This window comes from Cavia porcellus, unplaced genomic scaffold, assembly GCF_034190915.1.
Source record: "Cavia porcellus strain 051 isolate PalLab524CR breed Dunkin Hartley unplaced genomic scaffold, mCavPor4.1 scaffold_38, whole genome shotgun sequence".
Classification (NCBI taxonomy): Eukaryota; Metazoa; Chordata; class Mammalia; order Rodentia; family Caviidae; genus Cavia; species Cavia porcellus.
The window spans coordinates 3,558,383-3,574,515 of record NW_026947521.1 but is presented as its reverse complement, the minus strand read 5'-3'; the positions used below and the strand labels follow the sequence as shown (position 1 = coordinate 3,574,515).

The following is a 16,133-nucleotide window of genomic DNA, read 5'->3' as shown; positions in this document are numbered from 1 at the left end:
GGCTTCTCGCTCGTGAGCCGTGCACGTGCAGAAGCGGTTAGGCTTCTCGCTCGGGAGCCGTGCACGTGCAGAAGCGGTTAGGCTTCTCGCTCGTGAGCCGTGCACGTGCAGAAGCGGTTAGGCTTCTTACTCAGAAGCCGAGCGGGTGAGGTGGTTGCGATTCTTGCTCAGGACTTGTGGAAATGCGCATGTACAGGGCCATTAGAGCCTAGACATTGGATAAAAGAGGTTGCTTGGCGTTCACTGAAAGTCAGTGAGAGGTCAAAGGGGCCTGAGATTCTGCCATGAAGAGGGTCTACAGGTTGCCCGGTGAGGACCAGAAACGATGCAACGAAACGAGCAACAGAGACGATGGGAGGAGTCACGGGGATGCCATGCCAGGCATCTTTGACAGCTCAGTGCCCGAGCTCCACAAGGCTGCCCGCAAGGGCGACAAGGCCAAGGTGGAGCGTCTCCTCCAGAAACCGGACACAGTTTACAGAGACAGCAAGCAAAGGTAATGGGGCTGCAGGCCCAGGGGCTGTGAGTGGGGCCAGGATGATGCGGGAGAGGAAGAAGTGGGTGAAGCGGGGGCAGGGAGATTCCCACCACCCTGGGAGGCAAAGCTGGCCAGAGAGTCGATCCTCAGGTGGTGTCCATAAGCTGCAAAATAAAAACCAAACATTCACTGGTTTTTAGTGGACTTATACTTCCTGTGTAGACTACATTATTCACTGCAGAAAAGCTATTTAAACATGGTAACACGTGTATAGAGTTTTATTCTTAGTATCACGTTAAGAGATGTACTGTTGTACATATTATTTAAAAAGGGAACTATGACATGTTTCCTGTAATCTACAAACTTAGGGTGGAAACTTAACCTGATGAAAATCTAGTGTCCACTTACTATCAGTGTACACCTGTGCATGTATGTTCTTTACTAAGGAACCTTATAAGAAAACTGAGATGGGAAGGTGGCTGCATGTTCTTGACTAGAAAGTTCTGTTAGTCTCAAAATGTGAGCTTTCTGTGTATCAGCTTTATAGAAGCTAAATAAAAAAATCGCATAAGACTTGAGTGTCCGTAGCCTCTTTCGCTATGGGGTCACTAAGAAAATGTAGTGAAAGCCCACCTTCGTAGGTATCACAGTAAGTCATTTTCACAAATTAATTGTTTTCCAACAGCTCAAAAGATAAATAAATGAATGTAACTTAGTAGAAAACCTGGAAACATTCAAATATCTGTCAGATTTTAGAAGTTGAAAAATTGGAATGACTCATGAATGAAATGCCTGTAAAGTGTTTCCAAAAAACCTGGATTTTTATGTCACAAAAGTTTCTAGTGGTGTATTGATTAAAAATTTTATATCATACAAAATGAGAACAGTAGCAAAGGAAAACACATAGCCTATTTGAGCCTTCCTAAGAATGACACCAACAATGAACATTCATTTTTTTTGTGTTGGGGGTTGCTCCTAGAACATGGTGCGTGCGAAACACACTACCACTCAGCCATCCCCTTCCCCACCTGCATTCTGAAGGTTGACTACCAAAAGAAAAATTAAATTCTCATTTATATTGGAAAATCATTAACAAAATGAAAAACATACTTGTGAGACATTTATTACAAGGGCCTGGGATATTAACTCAGTGGCACAGTGCCCGCATGAAAATGTGAGGTCAGGAGTTAGATTTGCAGTGCCAAAAATAAATAAATAAATAAATAAATAAATAAAATAAAATAAAATAAAGGAGAGATAAATAGATACATCATAAAATACATCATACATCATATAAAACAAAATCATACATACATACAGCAGATAAAAAATGTATCTTAAACTTACAGGGTAATTTTTAAAAAATCATCAAAGAAAAATATTGAATACTAATTTACTTCCATGCTAGATAGCACACACTGTGAGCCTCATATCCTGGGCTGTACTGCTGAGCTATATTTAACTCTAAATTATGTGGTTGGTTTGACAAATGACCTGTAAACATAAAAAGAAATGTTTAATGTCCCTGATAAGGGGAATTTAATTTTACAAAGGAATCAAATGTTTTCCAGTTACAGAGTGTGAGAATGAAGAAAAGTTTATTCTGCTGCTTAAAACTGGAGATGGCTTATGACTTTTTCAAATAGGAAATTTGATATAAGTACTATACCACAGTTTAGGAAAGCATGTCTCCACCAATCAGCTCTCTTCTAGAATATCTTTAGGACATACAGAGATGCATTTAATGTGCATTTCTTCAGTATTGCTTAAAATAGTGATGGATTCACAGAAGAGATTGTATCAGTTGCAGTGCATTCATAGGATGGAGTGATATATAATCACTGAAATTGGCATCACATCAATATATTCTTAACAGGGAAAGATGCACTTTCATATATCCACTGAGCAAAGAGTCAGTTTAATTTTGCATACACACAGATAGGCTGCAGTCTTGTTTTAGACAGAAAATGTATACAAATTGTGGCAAAATTTGTTATTTTCAGGCATTTGACATTTTCTGTTCTTTTTTATTATCGAGAAGTTCATTCTAGTTGTAATATTTAGGAGTTTATTAAATTTTTTCATTCTAACAGTTTCATTGGCCCAGAAACAATGCTGAGTATTCTATATTTTGACATTTTTGTGCTTTGCATTTTGCATGTTATGATTAGTATTGGCAAAGGTACTGTGTGCTCTTCTTTCCTTTCTCTTATCCTTGATTTCTATAATAGATATGAAACTCTAGTGAAAGTTGACTATTAATAAAATAATCCTTGAGAAAAACAGAAATATTAGTTAAGCACAGATAATTTTCATTTTTATGTGTGTGTATTGGTATTTCTGATAACTTTTTACTTCTTCCGAAATAAAGAAATTATCTGTATGTATAGATTTTACTATAAATCATGTGATGATGCCTTACGAAGAAACCTTTTTAAAAGCCACTACTGTGGGATTTTCACATGGAGAGGCAGGGCACTCCAGCTGCCCGAGGAGGCAGCTTCATTGGTGCTGACACTAACTCAGCAGATTCATGATTAACATGGTATAGTTGCCCCCTTTTATACAATTTTTGTCTTTTCATCTCCCTTATATGGGCACATGCAAGGATTTTCCAGTCTGGTCGGTATACCTTAACATTCTATAGGCTGGTTTATGTTATAGTGTTATATCAGTAGCATACACAGAGGCTGATGTTAAAAAAAGCCCCCCATACTCCAAAGGTCAGGAGGGGCCCTCCCACACCACCGGTTATAGTTACACAAGACCTGTTGTCTCCTGAGCTGTGTGTGGCTTTCCAATGACAGAGGTGTTAAAATATGAGAAAAAGTGTCTGGAGGCTTATTGAAATAATTCTAACCCCACAAGGTAGGTCCATTTGAATTATTTTATTTTACTTAATTGAAATATTGCCTTTGTTAAGTAGTAATAGGAGACATTATAGTATCAGACAATTACTGAGCTGTTACTTGTTTGAGAAGTTATTCAAAAAATTTTGTGTGGATTCTTACTTAACCATCACAGTGGTGTCTTGTGAGAGAACTGCTTTCAGTCCTCATTTTGTAGGTGACAATCCCGAGGCACAGAAAGGCTAAAGGATGGCTAGAAAGTAAGAACTTAGAGTAGGAATTAAATTCCAATTGAGCTAAATCCAAGGCCTGCTCTTTCTATTCCAGTGGGTTGCGCTAGGCTGGGAGGTAGCGCAGCGCAGGGATCTTGTTTAGTATGTGCAAGACAGCAGCTTCCATCCCCCGCACCACACACAAACGCAGCATCACCCACTTGCTCTTCCATTCACAGGTGAGTAATAAGAGATGCTAAGCATTCTATGTTTTCAAAGATAATTACTTATTGTGAAAGGTATTTAATGTTCACAATTCCATGAATAATTATGAATTTTGAAATGGAGTGCTGTAATTTCCTAATAATCTTTCTGACTGTCCCAGGACTGCTCTGCATTATGCCAGTGCCTATGGCCATCCAGAAGTGGTGAGACTCCTGATACAGAAAAAGTTTGACCTTAATGCCTTGGACAGTGACCATGACACCGCTCTGATTAAGGTAAATAGCAGCCAACAATTTCAGCATGGGAGGGATTGTATTTAAATGCTGAAAATCAAAGTCAGTTGATGTAATTTGAATATAACTCCTTGGCCAGGCATGTGGAAAGTGTGTTTGGAGTTTCTTGAGTTGATGGTGTCTCCTCTGTTACAATACCCACAGGCTGTAAAATGCTACGAGGAAGACTGTGTTAGTATTCTCCTGGAGCATGGTGCAAATCCAAATATTACCAATGCCAAGGGCAACACTGCTCTGCATTATGCAGTTTACAGTTCAAAGTCTTCACTAGCAGCAAAACTGCTTTCGCATGGTGCCGATGCTGAGGCAAAAAACAAGGTATAGAGCACTGAATTTTCTTTCCAAAGTTTCTGAAATACTTTCCTGTTCACAGTGACATATTGGTTGGTCAGTTCTCCATATTTAGAAGGTCAAGTGTTTCATGGATGGAAATACACTGTTTTAAATAACTTAATAGTTAATGTTTTCACTTTCAATGTTGATAGTTTTAATGAAATGCTAGAGGATGTGAGTTTCTATTATGCACTTACAGCAAGCATTTGTGAAGACACTGAAATTTAAAAAGTAAATCATTTTTCTGTTATTTTTTCCAAATGGTTATATTTTCTTTCTTTCTTTTTTTTTTTTTGCACTAGTGTAAAACAACACAGGACAGCAAAATTAGCCTCAGAAATAGGTATTATTTTAAAACTTAAACAGAACAACAGTATTTTACAATAAGTGGTAATTTTGTTGCTGTTGACAGCTCATAAAAATGATCCATTTTTGATTTGACTTAAATGGGAAAAATGAGAAGGAAAAATAATTAGAAATAATGCAGGCCCATAGAGTTTGCTTTGTTGGTTGGCTGTTTTTGAAAAAATATTTTTTCTGGTTCATGTGCATAGATAAGATCAATTTTTAGGAAAAATACTTTTTTTTCTATTCAGTACCGGAAATTGAACACAGAATATTCATACTGAGCTGCATCTCCTGCTCTTCTGTGTTATGTTTTACTTTGAGGTAGAGTTTCAAATTAGTTGCCTAATTTGAATTTAAACTTGCAATCTGCCTACCTCAGCATTCCATAGTGCAGATAATCTGGTTGTACTCAGTTTGGGAATAAAAATTCTTTATTTTTTTCTTTTCTTTTTTTCAATACTAGGAATCAAACTCTGGACCTTGCACTTACCAGGCAAGCATGGTGCTGCTGAGCTATATTCCTGTCCTCTTAAAATTTTTTAAATAGTAAAGAGAATGATATAAACCTGAAATTTTAGGAGAACTGGATCAATCCAGTTTTTCACTGGAGGCATGGTGATTAAGTGGGAAACAAGGGAAATGAATGAATAATAAAGAGAAGTCCTCTCCTTTTCAGTCAGAAATAGCAACTAGGATAAGAATCTAAATTCTACTTTCAAACATGATGTCTTTCTGGGAGCTGGGAGTTAAGGAGCTTGTATGATGAGATCAGTTGTATTTTGAATGTACTAGTCCCTGTTCTGCCCTGAGCCAAGAGGATTAAACGGAGCTTCCATGGAGTACCTGTCTCTCACCTTCCCTCCTTTTGTCTAAATTCTCAACTAGTAAAAAGTAGTGGCTGTGTAGATGAGAGATGAGACTGATGTCATCTTCTAGGTTCTCTAGTCCTCATCTAGACTTGTGCATTTCTGTGGTCAGGAGAAAGGTTTGAAACAGTTGAGGCTCTGCCCTGGAGATTTGGGTTCAGTAAATGTCTTAAGCCCTGACATGGATATTTCAAAATATTTCCTCAAGATTCTGACATAGCTCAGAAGCATTTAATGGACAGGCATGTTTAATGGGTGAATTCCTAATTCTCAGAAACTGAAGAAATCTCTAGATGAGTTGGATTAAATACCACTTCCTTCTAATCTCTCCTTTCCAACAAAATCAGGCCAAGTTCCTTTTGTCTTTCTCTACCTCTGTCCATGGGAAGTGAAAAGGAGGATCATCAGTGAAACCTCTTATTTTGCGGAATCCCACCACTTTCCCTCCCATCTGCAGTCAGTCACTGCCACTGTGAAGCTCTGTAGAAATTCTCTGATGGTTGAGATTGAATCTTGAAGAATGTCACATCTCTTTATCATCATTAGTGCCTCTCTTTATTATCATTAATGGCCCAGTGTTGACAAATGGTGATTTGCAGGAGTTTGAACAATAGCCATCTTGAGCCTGTATTTAGTTGAAGGCATGTGATAGACTATTTCAATGTATTAAGTGACCCCCCTGATGAAAATCCATGAAATTGTAAGAACATAGGTGGGAATGTTTTATACATTTTTATTGCTTATTTTTATTTTGTGTGTGTGTGTGTGTGTGTGTGTGTGTGTGTGTGTGTGTTACTAATGATTGATCCTAGGACTTTTCCATTGAGCTGCATCCCCAGCACTCATCACTCATCACTTTCAAAAATTTGAGACAGTGTCTCACTAAGTTGCAGAGACAGAAATCAAATCTGAACTTGGATCCCTCTTCTTAGCCTCACAGAATGATAAGATTACAGATGTTCCTGTCCCCTGTCCCGCTGGGAATAGTTTTGATAATTTCCTTTCGGTACTCCTTTTTACCTGCTTAACAGTCAGGGAGAACTGCATACACATGGAGGAAAAGTATGCGTGCTGGAAAAATTATTGAAATAGGTATAATCTTTTTTATTTCATAGCAGGACCTCTCTTTTTGGTAAAACATGATGTTAAGGGAAGAATTTTACATTGTACACAACCATTTGGAAGCACATGCACAGCAAAGATATAAGCAGAACACTATGGACTAAATGTGCCTCTTAGCTCTATGCAATTTGCTTCCATCAACTGAATTCACAATGAAATTTCAGAAAACGTCTCCATAATTTGAAGTTGGAGATGCTCACAAAGAACAGGCTGTGCTGTCTTCAGAGCCCCTGTGACTGTGAGGGTGTGCCCCCTGTACAGGAAGCTCCTATGGCTTATCCAGTTTGCTATTGGCTCAATTCTGTACTTCTTCCTGCCCACTACTGTGCTTCTGTGAGAGTTTCCAGTTCTTAAATGATGGTATATTTAATGTAGTCAGGAATTTCAGAATATCTTATATTCATTTATAAGAATGTAATCTAGATTTTAGAATGAATATTTTAAAATGGAATGAAGTTTAGAGATTCTTTAAAAAAGGTTTCCCATATACTATAAGTAACCATGTTCCTATTAGAATGCCTGAAGGTATTATTAATTATAATCACAACTGGATAGTTTGTGCATGTTACCAAGAATTTTGTATCTTCTTTTTCAGCCTTATCCCTTAAAAATATAAGCGACTTAGTGAGTTTCATTATGATACAATTTTCATATTGAGAAAATTCATATTGAGAAAATTCTGAGAAAATTTTCATATTATGCAGTGTTAGAATTTGTTCATTATGAGAAAATCCATCTTGAGCAGTATTAGAATTTATTTATTATGGGAAAATGCAAATTAAGCAGTATTAGAATCTTTATTGATGAACTATATTTTACCTCTGATTTCTATAACATTAGTAATTAAAATGGAAACAGAATATAACTTATTAAAAACAATAGCTATGCTGCGTGGGGATCTTAGCATTATCAGCATAAATGACAATTGAAATTTTGTACTGATCTTTTCCACTTTCATCTAGTAATAGGACAGAACCCCATGGATTGTGTAGTAATAAGGGATCCATGTTCACTTGGATCATGTCCTCAGGGACTCCTTGAAAGCTGGAATGGTTAAGAATTGTATTTGGATCCTTACACTAGGGGGAGAATCCAACAAGTTTCTTGCCTAACTCAGAAAAAATTTCCATAGTACTAGAAAGCTCTCAGCTCTGTATCCCTGAAACTGTTAATTCCTCATGTTGATATTTGTCAGAAGAAAAGTAATGTTAAATAGGAGTAAAGCAAAGGTAAAGAGATTTTAATACTGAGGAAATAATGCAGTTTTATAATTTCTCAAACATGATTATCAAATCTGTTGAGACATAGAAGTCATGGAAAATTATTCTTTGGAAGATAGGCTGAGAATTCCTGCCCTAGGGATGATGATTTAACTCATTAATTTAATCCAAATCCTTCAATAATTTTTGACTGTGCATTATGGTTGGAGCTACTGAGAAAAAAGATACAGCCCCTGCCCTGAAGGTGCATTTGATCGAAGCGGGAGGTGTTACATAACTCTGAGTACCATGATAAAGGCTGTGATGGAAAGACCCTTGGGACCAGTGACTGGAGCGAGTTGTGACCCTGGGGTTTCTGTAGCCACTGTGGGCAGAGAGCATGCACTGCAGAGGGTATGGCAGGGCAGCACGTGTGGAAGCACTGGGAGTGAGAAGGAAGAGACTGCTGTGTGTTGTTATCTATATCAGGTTAACAGTCAGGGTCCTTCACAAGCTGTTCAGTTCAGCTGAGAAGCAGGCAGTTGTGTGGGTTTTAAATTGTTTCCTCTTAAATAAAAACAAACAAACAAACAAACAAAAAAAATTGTTTCTGCTTCTCCACAGGAAGGCCTCACACCACTTAGGCTTGCTCTAATGGCAAACAGAATGGAAACGGCAACATTGTTAAAAAAGACAGGAACAAAGAATGTGGTGAATGAGCCGGAAAGGTATGGTTCTTCTTTTTTTAAACAAGAGTTCAGCAGTGTTGTGGAGTGGTAATAAGTCAAATAAGTCAGTAGCTGAAAGACTACCTTAGTGATTGGTGTATAATGAAAAAGATCAACACAAACCATCAGATAGAAAAATTATTTGGATTGGGCAACATAAGGAATACTGTACAGTACAAGTCATGCTCTATTATTGAGTAATTTTTTGACGGATGCCTGCTTTTTAATGAGAAGAATAATTTTTGTAGTAAAACGATAAGGAAAAACGCTGTGTATTGCTATGTTCATGGAACTTACTCAGAGTACAAAACATAAGCCTAAATGCTTCATATAAAAAGGAAAAAGTGTAAATGTTTCTTTTCAGTGATTGAAAATGAGCTAGTAATATAAACAAGTTGGCACATAAAATATTTGGAGAAGCAAAATATGCAATTTGGAGAAGTATGCTCATATAACAGAAACCATGCACTCTTTGAACTTGAGTGTCAGACTTATTTCACATAACTTTATATCCTCAGGTTGCATTCATTTATCTATGAGTTCCTCAAGGTTATCTTTCTTCTTCATAGTGCAGTATTCCATTGTGTATAGTTGCCATTTTCCTTGTACATTATTCTCTTAATGGATGTACACACTATTTTAGAGATGTAGCTGTTAGAAATTGTGCTGCTGTAAACATAGATATCTATATATATCCCTGTATGTATGATTTTAACTATTTTGGAAGATTTCTGCAAGGGGACGTAGCTGTCTCAAGTGGATTTCTATTTTCAGTTTTTTGTGGAAACACCACACTCTTTCCTGTAGTGTTCATACTGGTTTATATTCGCACCACCGTTGTAGAAAAATCCTTCACTCTCATCACCATTTATCATTAGATTTTTTTCATGGAAATCTTTCTAAGATAAAATGCTATCTTTGTGTATTTTTAATTTGCATTTATGTAATTTCCAGAAGCAATGATGAGTTTTCCATGTTTTTATTGGCCATTTGTACTTCTAACAAGTATCATTTCATTTCATTTGTCTGTTCTTTTGAGTTTTCTTTGGTAGGTCTATACTTTGATGCTTGTCCTCTGCCTGTGGAGTGGCTAATGAAAGTATTTTTTTTTCCAATCTGAAGATTGTCTCCTCATTCTGTTGGTTGTTTCCTTTGCAATGGAGAAGCTTTTTAATTTCACGAGACTCCATTTGTTGATTCTCTATATTGTATTTTGTGCCATTAGGGTTTTGTTCAGAAAGTCCTTGCCTATGCCTGTGTCTTTGAGTACTGCCTATTTTGTCTTCCAGAAGATTGCTTCTGTTTTAACATTTAGTTCTTTGTCCCATTTTGGTTATAGTTTAGTACATGGTGAGATATGTGGATCTAGACTCAATCTGTTGCACGTAGGTATCCAATTTTCCCAGCACCATGCCTGAAAGAATATCTTTACTCCGGTATGTTTTTGACTCCTTTGTCAAAGATCACACAGCGCTCTGGCTCTGTGTGCTTTGAGTTGTCTCTGTTGTGCTCTCTTCAACTGATGCACATGCCTGTTTCTATGTCAGTACCATGTGGGTTTCATCACTGTAACTTTATAGTGTAGCTCTAAGCTTGGGATTATGATGCCACCTGCTTTGCTTTTGTTACTCAGGATTGCTTTTGGTAGTCTGAGTCTCTTCTAATTTCTCCCAATTTTAGGATTGTTCCATTAGCTCTGTGATAATTGACTTTGGTATTTAGCTTGGGGTTGCACCAAGTATGTTTACCAATATTGAAAGTCAGGCCATTTTGACAGTATCGATTCTGTCTATCCAGAAATGAGGACTATTTTTTCATTTTGTGATATTTTCAGGTGCCTAGTTTTGAGTGGTGTAATTTTCACTATACAATGCTTTGCTTTCTTAAGCTAACATCTACCTATTTAAGTTTTTTTTAATGCTGTCATCAATATTATTTTTCTAATTGCTTTTTCAGTGGGTTCTTCAATTTTTTTTAATTAAAGAGAAAAAAGAAAGGAAATAAAATAAACAAAGCAGTAAAAGGGTACAAATAATACAGAATTTCAAGAATAAAATACAGTAAGATATCACTAGTTAATAGGTTATATATTGTCATCTTTGAAATAGTTGTCCAAATTATAAAATTAAAGCATGTACAGTGAACATTTATAGAATGAGTTTGCAGAATGTGCCGATCAATGATTGAACAAAAGTTCAGTAATATGGATTTCCATCCTATACACTCAAACATACATGCAGTTATATCCTTTAGACCACCTTCCTTTCCTCTCTTTTTAATAACAATTACACTTTTGGGGTTTTTTTACTCCCACAATTCTTATTATTTTTTGAAGAGAATAAAACCTAATGTGGCTAAACAAAGCAGAGTCGGTTAGAACAAAAGGTTGGGCATAGTACATGATGTAAAAATAAAATATCAGGTGATGTAAAATGCTTACCATTGTGCCTCTGCTATGTTTTTAAAAAGTTGCCTATATCATCAGATATAATAGAATTGATCAAAACAGTACAGAACAAGACTAGTAAAACCTACACTGGAGACCTCAGAGGATTTCAAAAGAAGATAATAATCAAACCATAATGGGCATCTTAGTGAATCTTATTGCCTTGAAATTGGTTGCCTATACCCTCAAACTTGATACTATCAACAAAATAGAATATAGTAAAATCTGACAGAACAAGATGGGGAGAGCAATACTGGGCATCATATCAGGTCAATAGGAAAACAAAAATGTTACTGTAATATATACCTCTATTGGGTTCTTCAATATTGTATAACAATGCTATTGATTTTATCTGTGTGTGTGTGTGTGTGTGTGTGTGTGTGTGTGTGTGTGTGTTGTATCCTGGTATCCTGATAATGTTGGTTAACAGTTCTAGAATTGTGTGATGGAGGGTTTTGTGTCTTGGAAGCAGAGGATCGTGTTATCTGCACATAAAGGTCTTCTGACTCCGTTCTTCCCTACATGTATCCCTTTTATTTCTTACTCTTAAATAATTGTTCAGGCTATTACGTGAATGACCACATTGAACAGCAATGGTGATAAAAACAACTTCTTTGTCTTGTTCCTGATTTTAGAGAGAAGGCTTTCAATGTTTGCCCATGGCATGTGTATTAGCAGTAGATTGGTCATAAATGGCTTTTATCATGTTGAGATGAAGACCTTCTGAACTTACTTTCTTCAAGGTTTTAATCAAGAATGAGTGTTGCATTTTATCACAGGCTTTTTCTAAACCTATTTAAATGATCATGTGGCTTTGGGCCTTGATTCTATGAAGATGAGGAATTTTGTGTTTGTGTTTATTGAGCCATCTTTGTATTCAGGGGCTGAAATCTGTTTGGTAGGGTGCATGATCTTTTTGATAATTTGTTGTATTTGGTTTACTAGTGTCTTAAAGATTTTTGCATCTATGTTCATTAAACAAATTGTCCTCTAATTGTCTTTTATGGTTGTATTCTTCTCTTCTTTGGTGGTGAGGATAATGATAGCTTCTCAGAATGATTTTTGAAGTCCTACTTTTATTTTTACTGCAGAGTTTGCAGAGTATTATTATGAGATGTTCACTGATGTTCTTAAAGAATTTCATTTTGAGCCCATCAGGTTCTGGATTTTCTTTTTAAATTTTTTTATTTAAAGAGAAAACAAGAAAAAACAAAACTGAAGGAGGGAAGAAATAATGATTAAAACATAATTTAAAATTAAAAATTAAGAAATCACTAGTTGATAAATCACATATTGTCCTCTTAGAAATAGTTGTTCCAATTACAGAAGTAAATCATACAAAGTGGACATTCAAACAGTGAGACTGCAAACAATTGTGTTCAGTGATCCAACAAAACTTAGTAATATGGTAATTAATCTTACATACTTACCCATGCATGCATTTATATCCGTTAGAGCATCTTCTTTTCTCCTCTTTTTCACAATAGCAATTACACATTTAGGGTTATGTTACTCCTACATTTCTTATTACTTTTTACACTAGAGAGACAATGTCATATTTATAAATATGATTCTTATTTATTTCACTAGTGAGGACAGTCTCAAGTTGTCTCCATTTACCTATGAAGGCCTCAAGATCATCCTGTTTTATAGCTGAGTAATGTTACATTGTATAAAAAACCACATCTTTTTCATCCACTCTGCAGTTGATGTGCATCTTGGTTGTTTCTAAGATTTAGCTATTACAAATTGTGTTGCTATGAACTTGAGTGCACATACATGACTTTGGCATGACCTTTTCAGGTTTTCTGGGAAAATATTCAGGAAGGAAATAGCTGAATTGAATCGAACTTCCAATCCTAGTTTTCTGAGAAATCTCCATACTGATTTCCATAGTGGTTGCACCATTCTACACTCCCACCAACAGTGGAGCAGTGTTCCTCTTTCCCAACAGCCTCACCAGCATTTGTTATCAGTTGATTTCTTGATGGCCGCTATCCTTTTCAGAGTGAGATGAAATCTCGATGCTGTTTAAATTTGCATTTCTCGAATGACCAGTTATGGTGAACATTTCTTTATGTAATTATTTGCCGTTTGTGTATCTTCATCTGAGAAATGTGTGTTCATCTCAGATGTGCATTTTTGGAGAGGGTCTTTGAATTTGTGGGCTTGATGTTTTACCGTTCTTTACATGTTCTGGATATAAGTCCTTTGAGGAGTTGTTGGCTAAAATTGTTTCCCATTCTGTGGGTTTTCTTTTCACTCTGTTAGTGATTTCTCTTGATGTGCAGAAACTTTTGAATAACATGAGATCCCAGTTGTTGATTCTTTGACGTGTTTCCCATGCAGTTTGCATTTTGTTCATGAATTCTCTGCCTACCCCTATGTCTCCAAGTCTTCTGCCTACCTGGTCTTCCAGTAGATTTAAGGTTTCTGTATTAATATTTAGGTCTTTGGTCCATTTAGACTTTAATTTTGTGCATAGTGATAGGCATGGATCTAGTTTCAGTCTTCAGCATGTGGAGAGCCAATTTTTCCAGCCCCATTTATTAAAGAGTGAACATGTTTAGCCCCGTTTTCAAATATCAGGTGGTTGATTGTCTTTGTCATTGTGCTTGCATCTTGTAATCTGTTCCACTGATCCTCAGGTCTATTTCTTTGCCAGTACCATGCTGATTTTATCACTGTGCCTTCGTAGTATAGTTTCAGGTCAGGAATTGAGATGCCTCCTAGGTTGCCTTGCTTGCTCAGAATTGCCTTTGCTATTGTAGGTTTCTTCTGTTTCCACATGAATTTCAGGAGTGTTTTCTCTAGATCCGTGAGGCATGTTATTGGTATTCTGATTGGGATTGCATGAAATATGTAGAACAGTTTTGGGTGTATGGCCGTTTTCATAATGTTGGTTCTTCCTAACGAAGAATAAGGAATTTCCTTTGATTTTCTAATATCCTCTTTAATCTCCTTTTTTAGCATAGCATAATTTTCAGCATATAGGTCTTTTACATTCTTAGGTTGATTCCTAAATATTTCATTTTTTAGATGCAGTTGTGAAAGGCTATCTTTCCATAATTTCTCTCTCAGTGAGTTTTTGTTTGTATACAGGAATGCTATTGAGTTTTGAGCATTGACTTTGTATCCAGCTACACTGTTGAATTTGTTTATTACTTCCAGTAATCTTTTCATGGTGTTTTTGGGTCTTCCAAATAGAGTATCATGTTATCTGCAAATAATGATAATTTAACTTCTTCCTTTCCTATCTTTATTCATTTTATTTCTCTCTCTTGTCTGATTACCCTAGCTAGTGTTTCCAGAACTATGTTGAATAGAAGTGGTGATTGTAGACATCCTTGTCTTATTCCTGATTTTAAAGTGAAAGCTTTCAGTATAGTATTGCCATTTAGTATAATGTTGGCTATAGGTTTGTCATAGATGGCCTTTATAAGATTGATGCAGACACTGCGTAGTCTGAGTTTTTGAAGGGTTTTTAATCATGAACACGTGTTGGACTTTATCAGAAGTTCTGCATCTATTGAAATGACCATGAGGTTTTTGTTTCTGATCTGTTGATGGGATGTATTACATTTATTGATTTGCATATGTTAACCATTCCTGCATTCCTAGAATGAATCCCACTAGGTCATGATGTATAATCTTATTGATGATTTGCTGCATTCTCTTTGCCGGTATTTTATTGAGAATCTTTGCATCAATATTCATTAGAGAGATTGGGCTATAGTTCTCCTTTTTGGTTGGGTCTTTCTCTGGTTTTGGTATGAGAGTTATACTTGCCTCCAGGAATGATTTAGGGAGGATTGCTTCCTTTTCATTTTTTTTGAAGAATTTAAGGAGTATTTGCATGAAATCTTCTCTAAATTTGTTATAGAATTCTGCCACGAATCCCTCAGAACTTGGCCTTTTCTTTTTGGTAAATTTTAAATTATAGTTTCAATTTCAATAGCTGATACTGGGTTATTTTAAAATGCTACATCTTCTTGGTTGAGTTTGGTCGTTCATATGTTTCTAGAAATCTGTCCATTTCCTCTGTGTTTTCCACTCTATATGACTAGAGACCTGTAAAGTAGGTATTCATGATGTTTTCAATTTCCATGGAATCTGTAGTTATTTCCCCCTTATCAGACCTTATTGCATGAATTTGAGTTTGTCTTTCTTTTTCTTTATGAGGTTAGCTAGAGGCTTGTCCATTTTGTTTATTCTCTCAAAAACACAGCTTTTTGATTCATTCTTTGCATTTTTTCGTTTCAATTGCATTGATTTCTGCTCTAATCTTTAGAATTTTCTCTCCTATGAGTTTTGGGTTTAACTTGCTCTTTTTTTCTAGAAGCTTGAGATGAAGGATAATATTGTTTATTTGAGCTTGTTCTGTTTTCTTGACATGACAATTTATTGCTATATATTTCTCTCTTTAGACCACTTTCATTTGATCCCACAGATTATAGTATGTTGTTTCTGCATTTTCATTGATGTGTAGGTACTGCTTTATTTCTTCTGTAATTTCATCTGTAACCCACTGGTTGTTCAAAAAGTTGTTATTTAATTTCCATGTATTTATGCAGGTTTTGCAATTTTTTACCATTAATTTGTGATTTCAGTGTGCTACAGTTAGATAGTAGGCATGGGATAATTTCAGTACCTTTGAAGTTACTTTAAGAATATTTTATGGGATACTATATGGTCTATTCCGGAGACTGTCCCATGCACAGCTGAGGAGAATCTGTATTCTGACATGCTTGGGTGGAACACTGCAAACATCTACCAAGTCCAGTTGCTCACAGGTATATTTCAGTTCTATTATTTCTTTTTTTATTTTTTATTTTAAAGAGATAAAGACCAAAAAGGACAGAACAAAGAACATCAGAACAGAACAATGTAAGCAACACAGTACTTCACCACAAGACAACCCAATATTAATAGTAGCTACCTTAAATGTCTCTTTCTTTGAAATAGTTGAGTGTATTAATGTACAATAGTATCAAACATAACAAAATAGTATAACACCATTCAAGAGAATGAAAG

General features: G+C 36.0%; 1 protein-coding gene across 1 annotated transcript in view; it reads left to right on the top strand.

The window, feature by feature from the left end:
• Nucleotides 1-117: 117 nt before the first annotated feature.
• The window catches only part of LOC100722490 (putative ankyrin repeat domain-containing protein 19), a 40,881-nt gene continuing 24,865 nt past the window's right edge, over nucleotides 118-16,133 (top strand). The window contains exons 1-4 of the mRNA XM_063243358.1: nucleotides 118-496; nucleotides 3,925-4,039; nucleotides 4,202-4,375; nucleotides 8,550-8,653. Coding sequence (XP_063099428.1) covers nucleotides 285-496; nucleotides 3,925-4,039; nucleotides 4,202-4,375; nucleotides 8,550-8,653 — 605 coding nt within the window. The 5' untranslated portion in view covers nucleotides 118-284. The remainder of the gene's footprint in view (nucleotides 497-3,924; nucleotides 4,040-4,201; nucleotides 4,376-8,549; nucleotides 8,654-16,133) is intronic.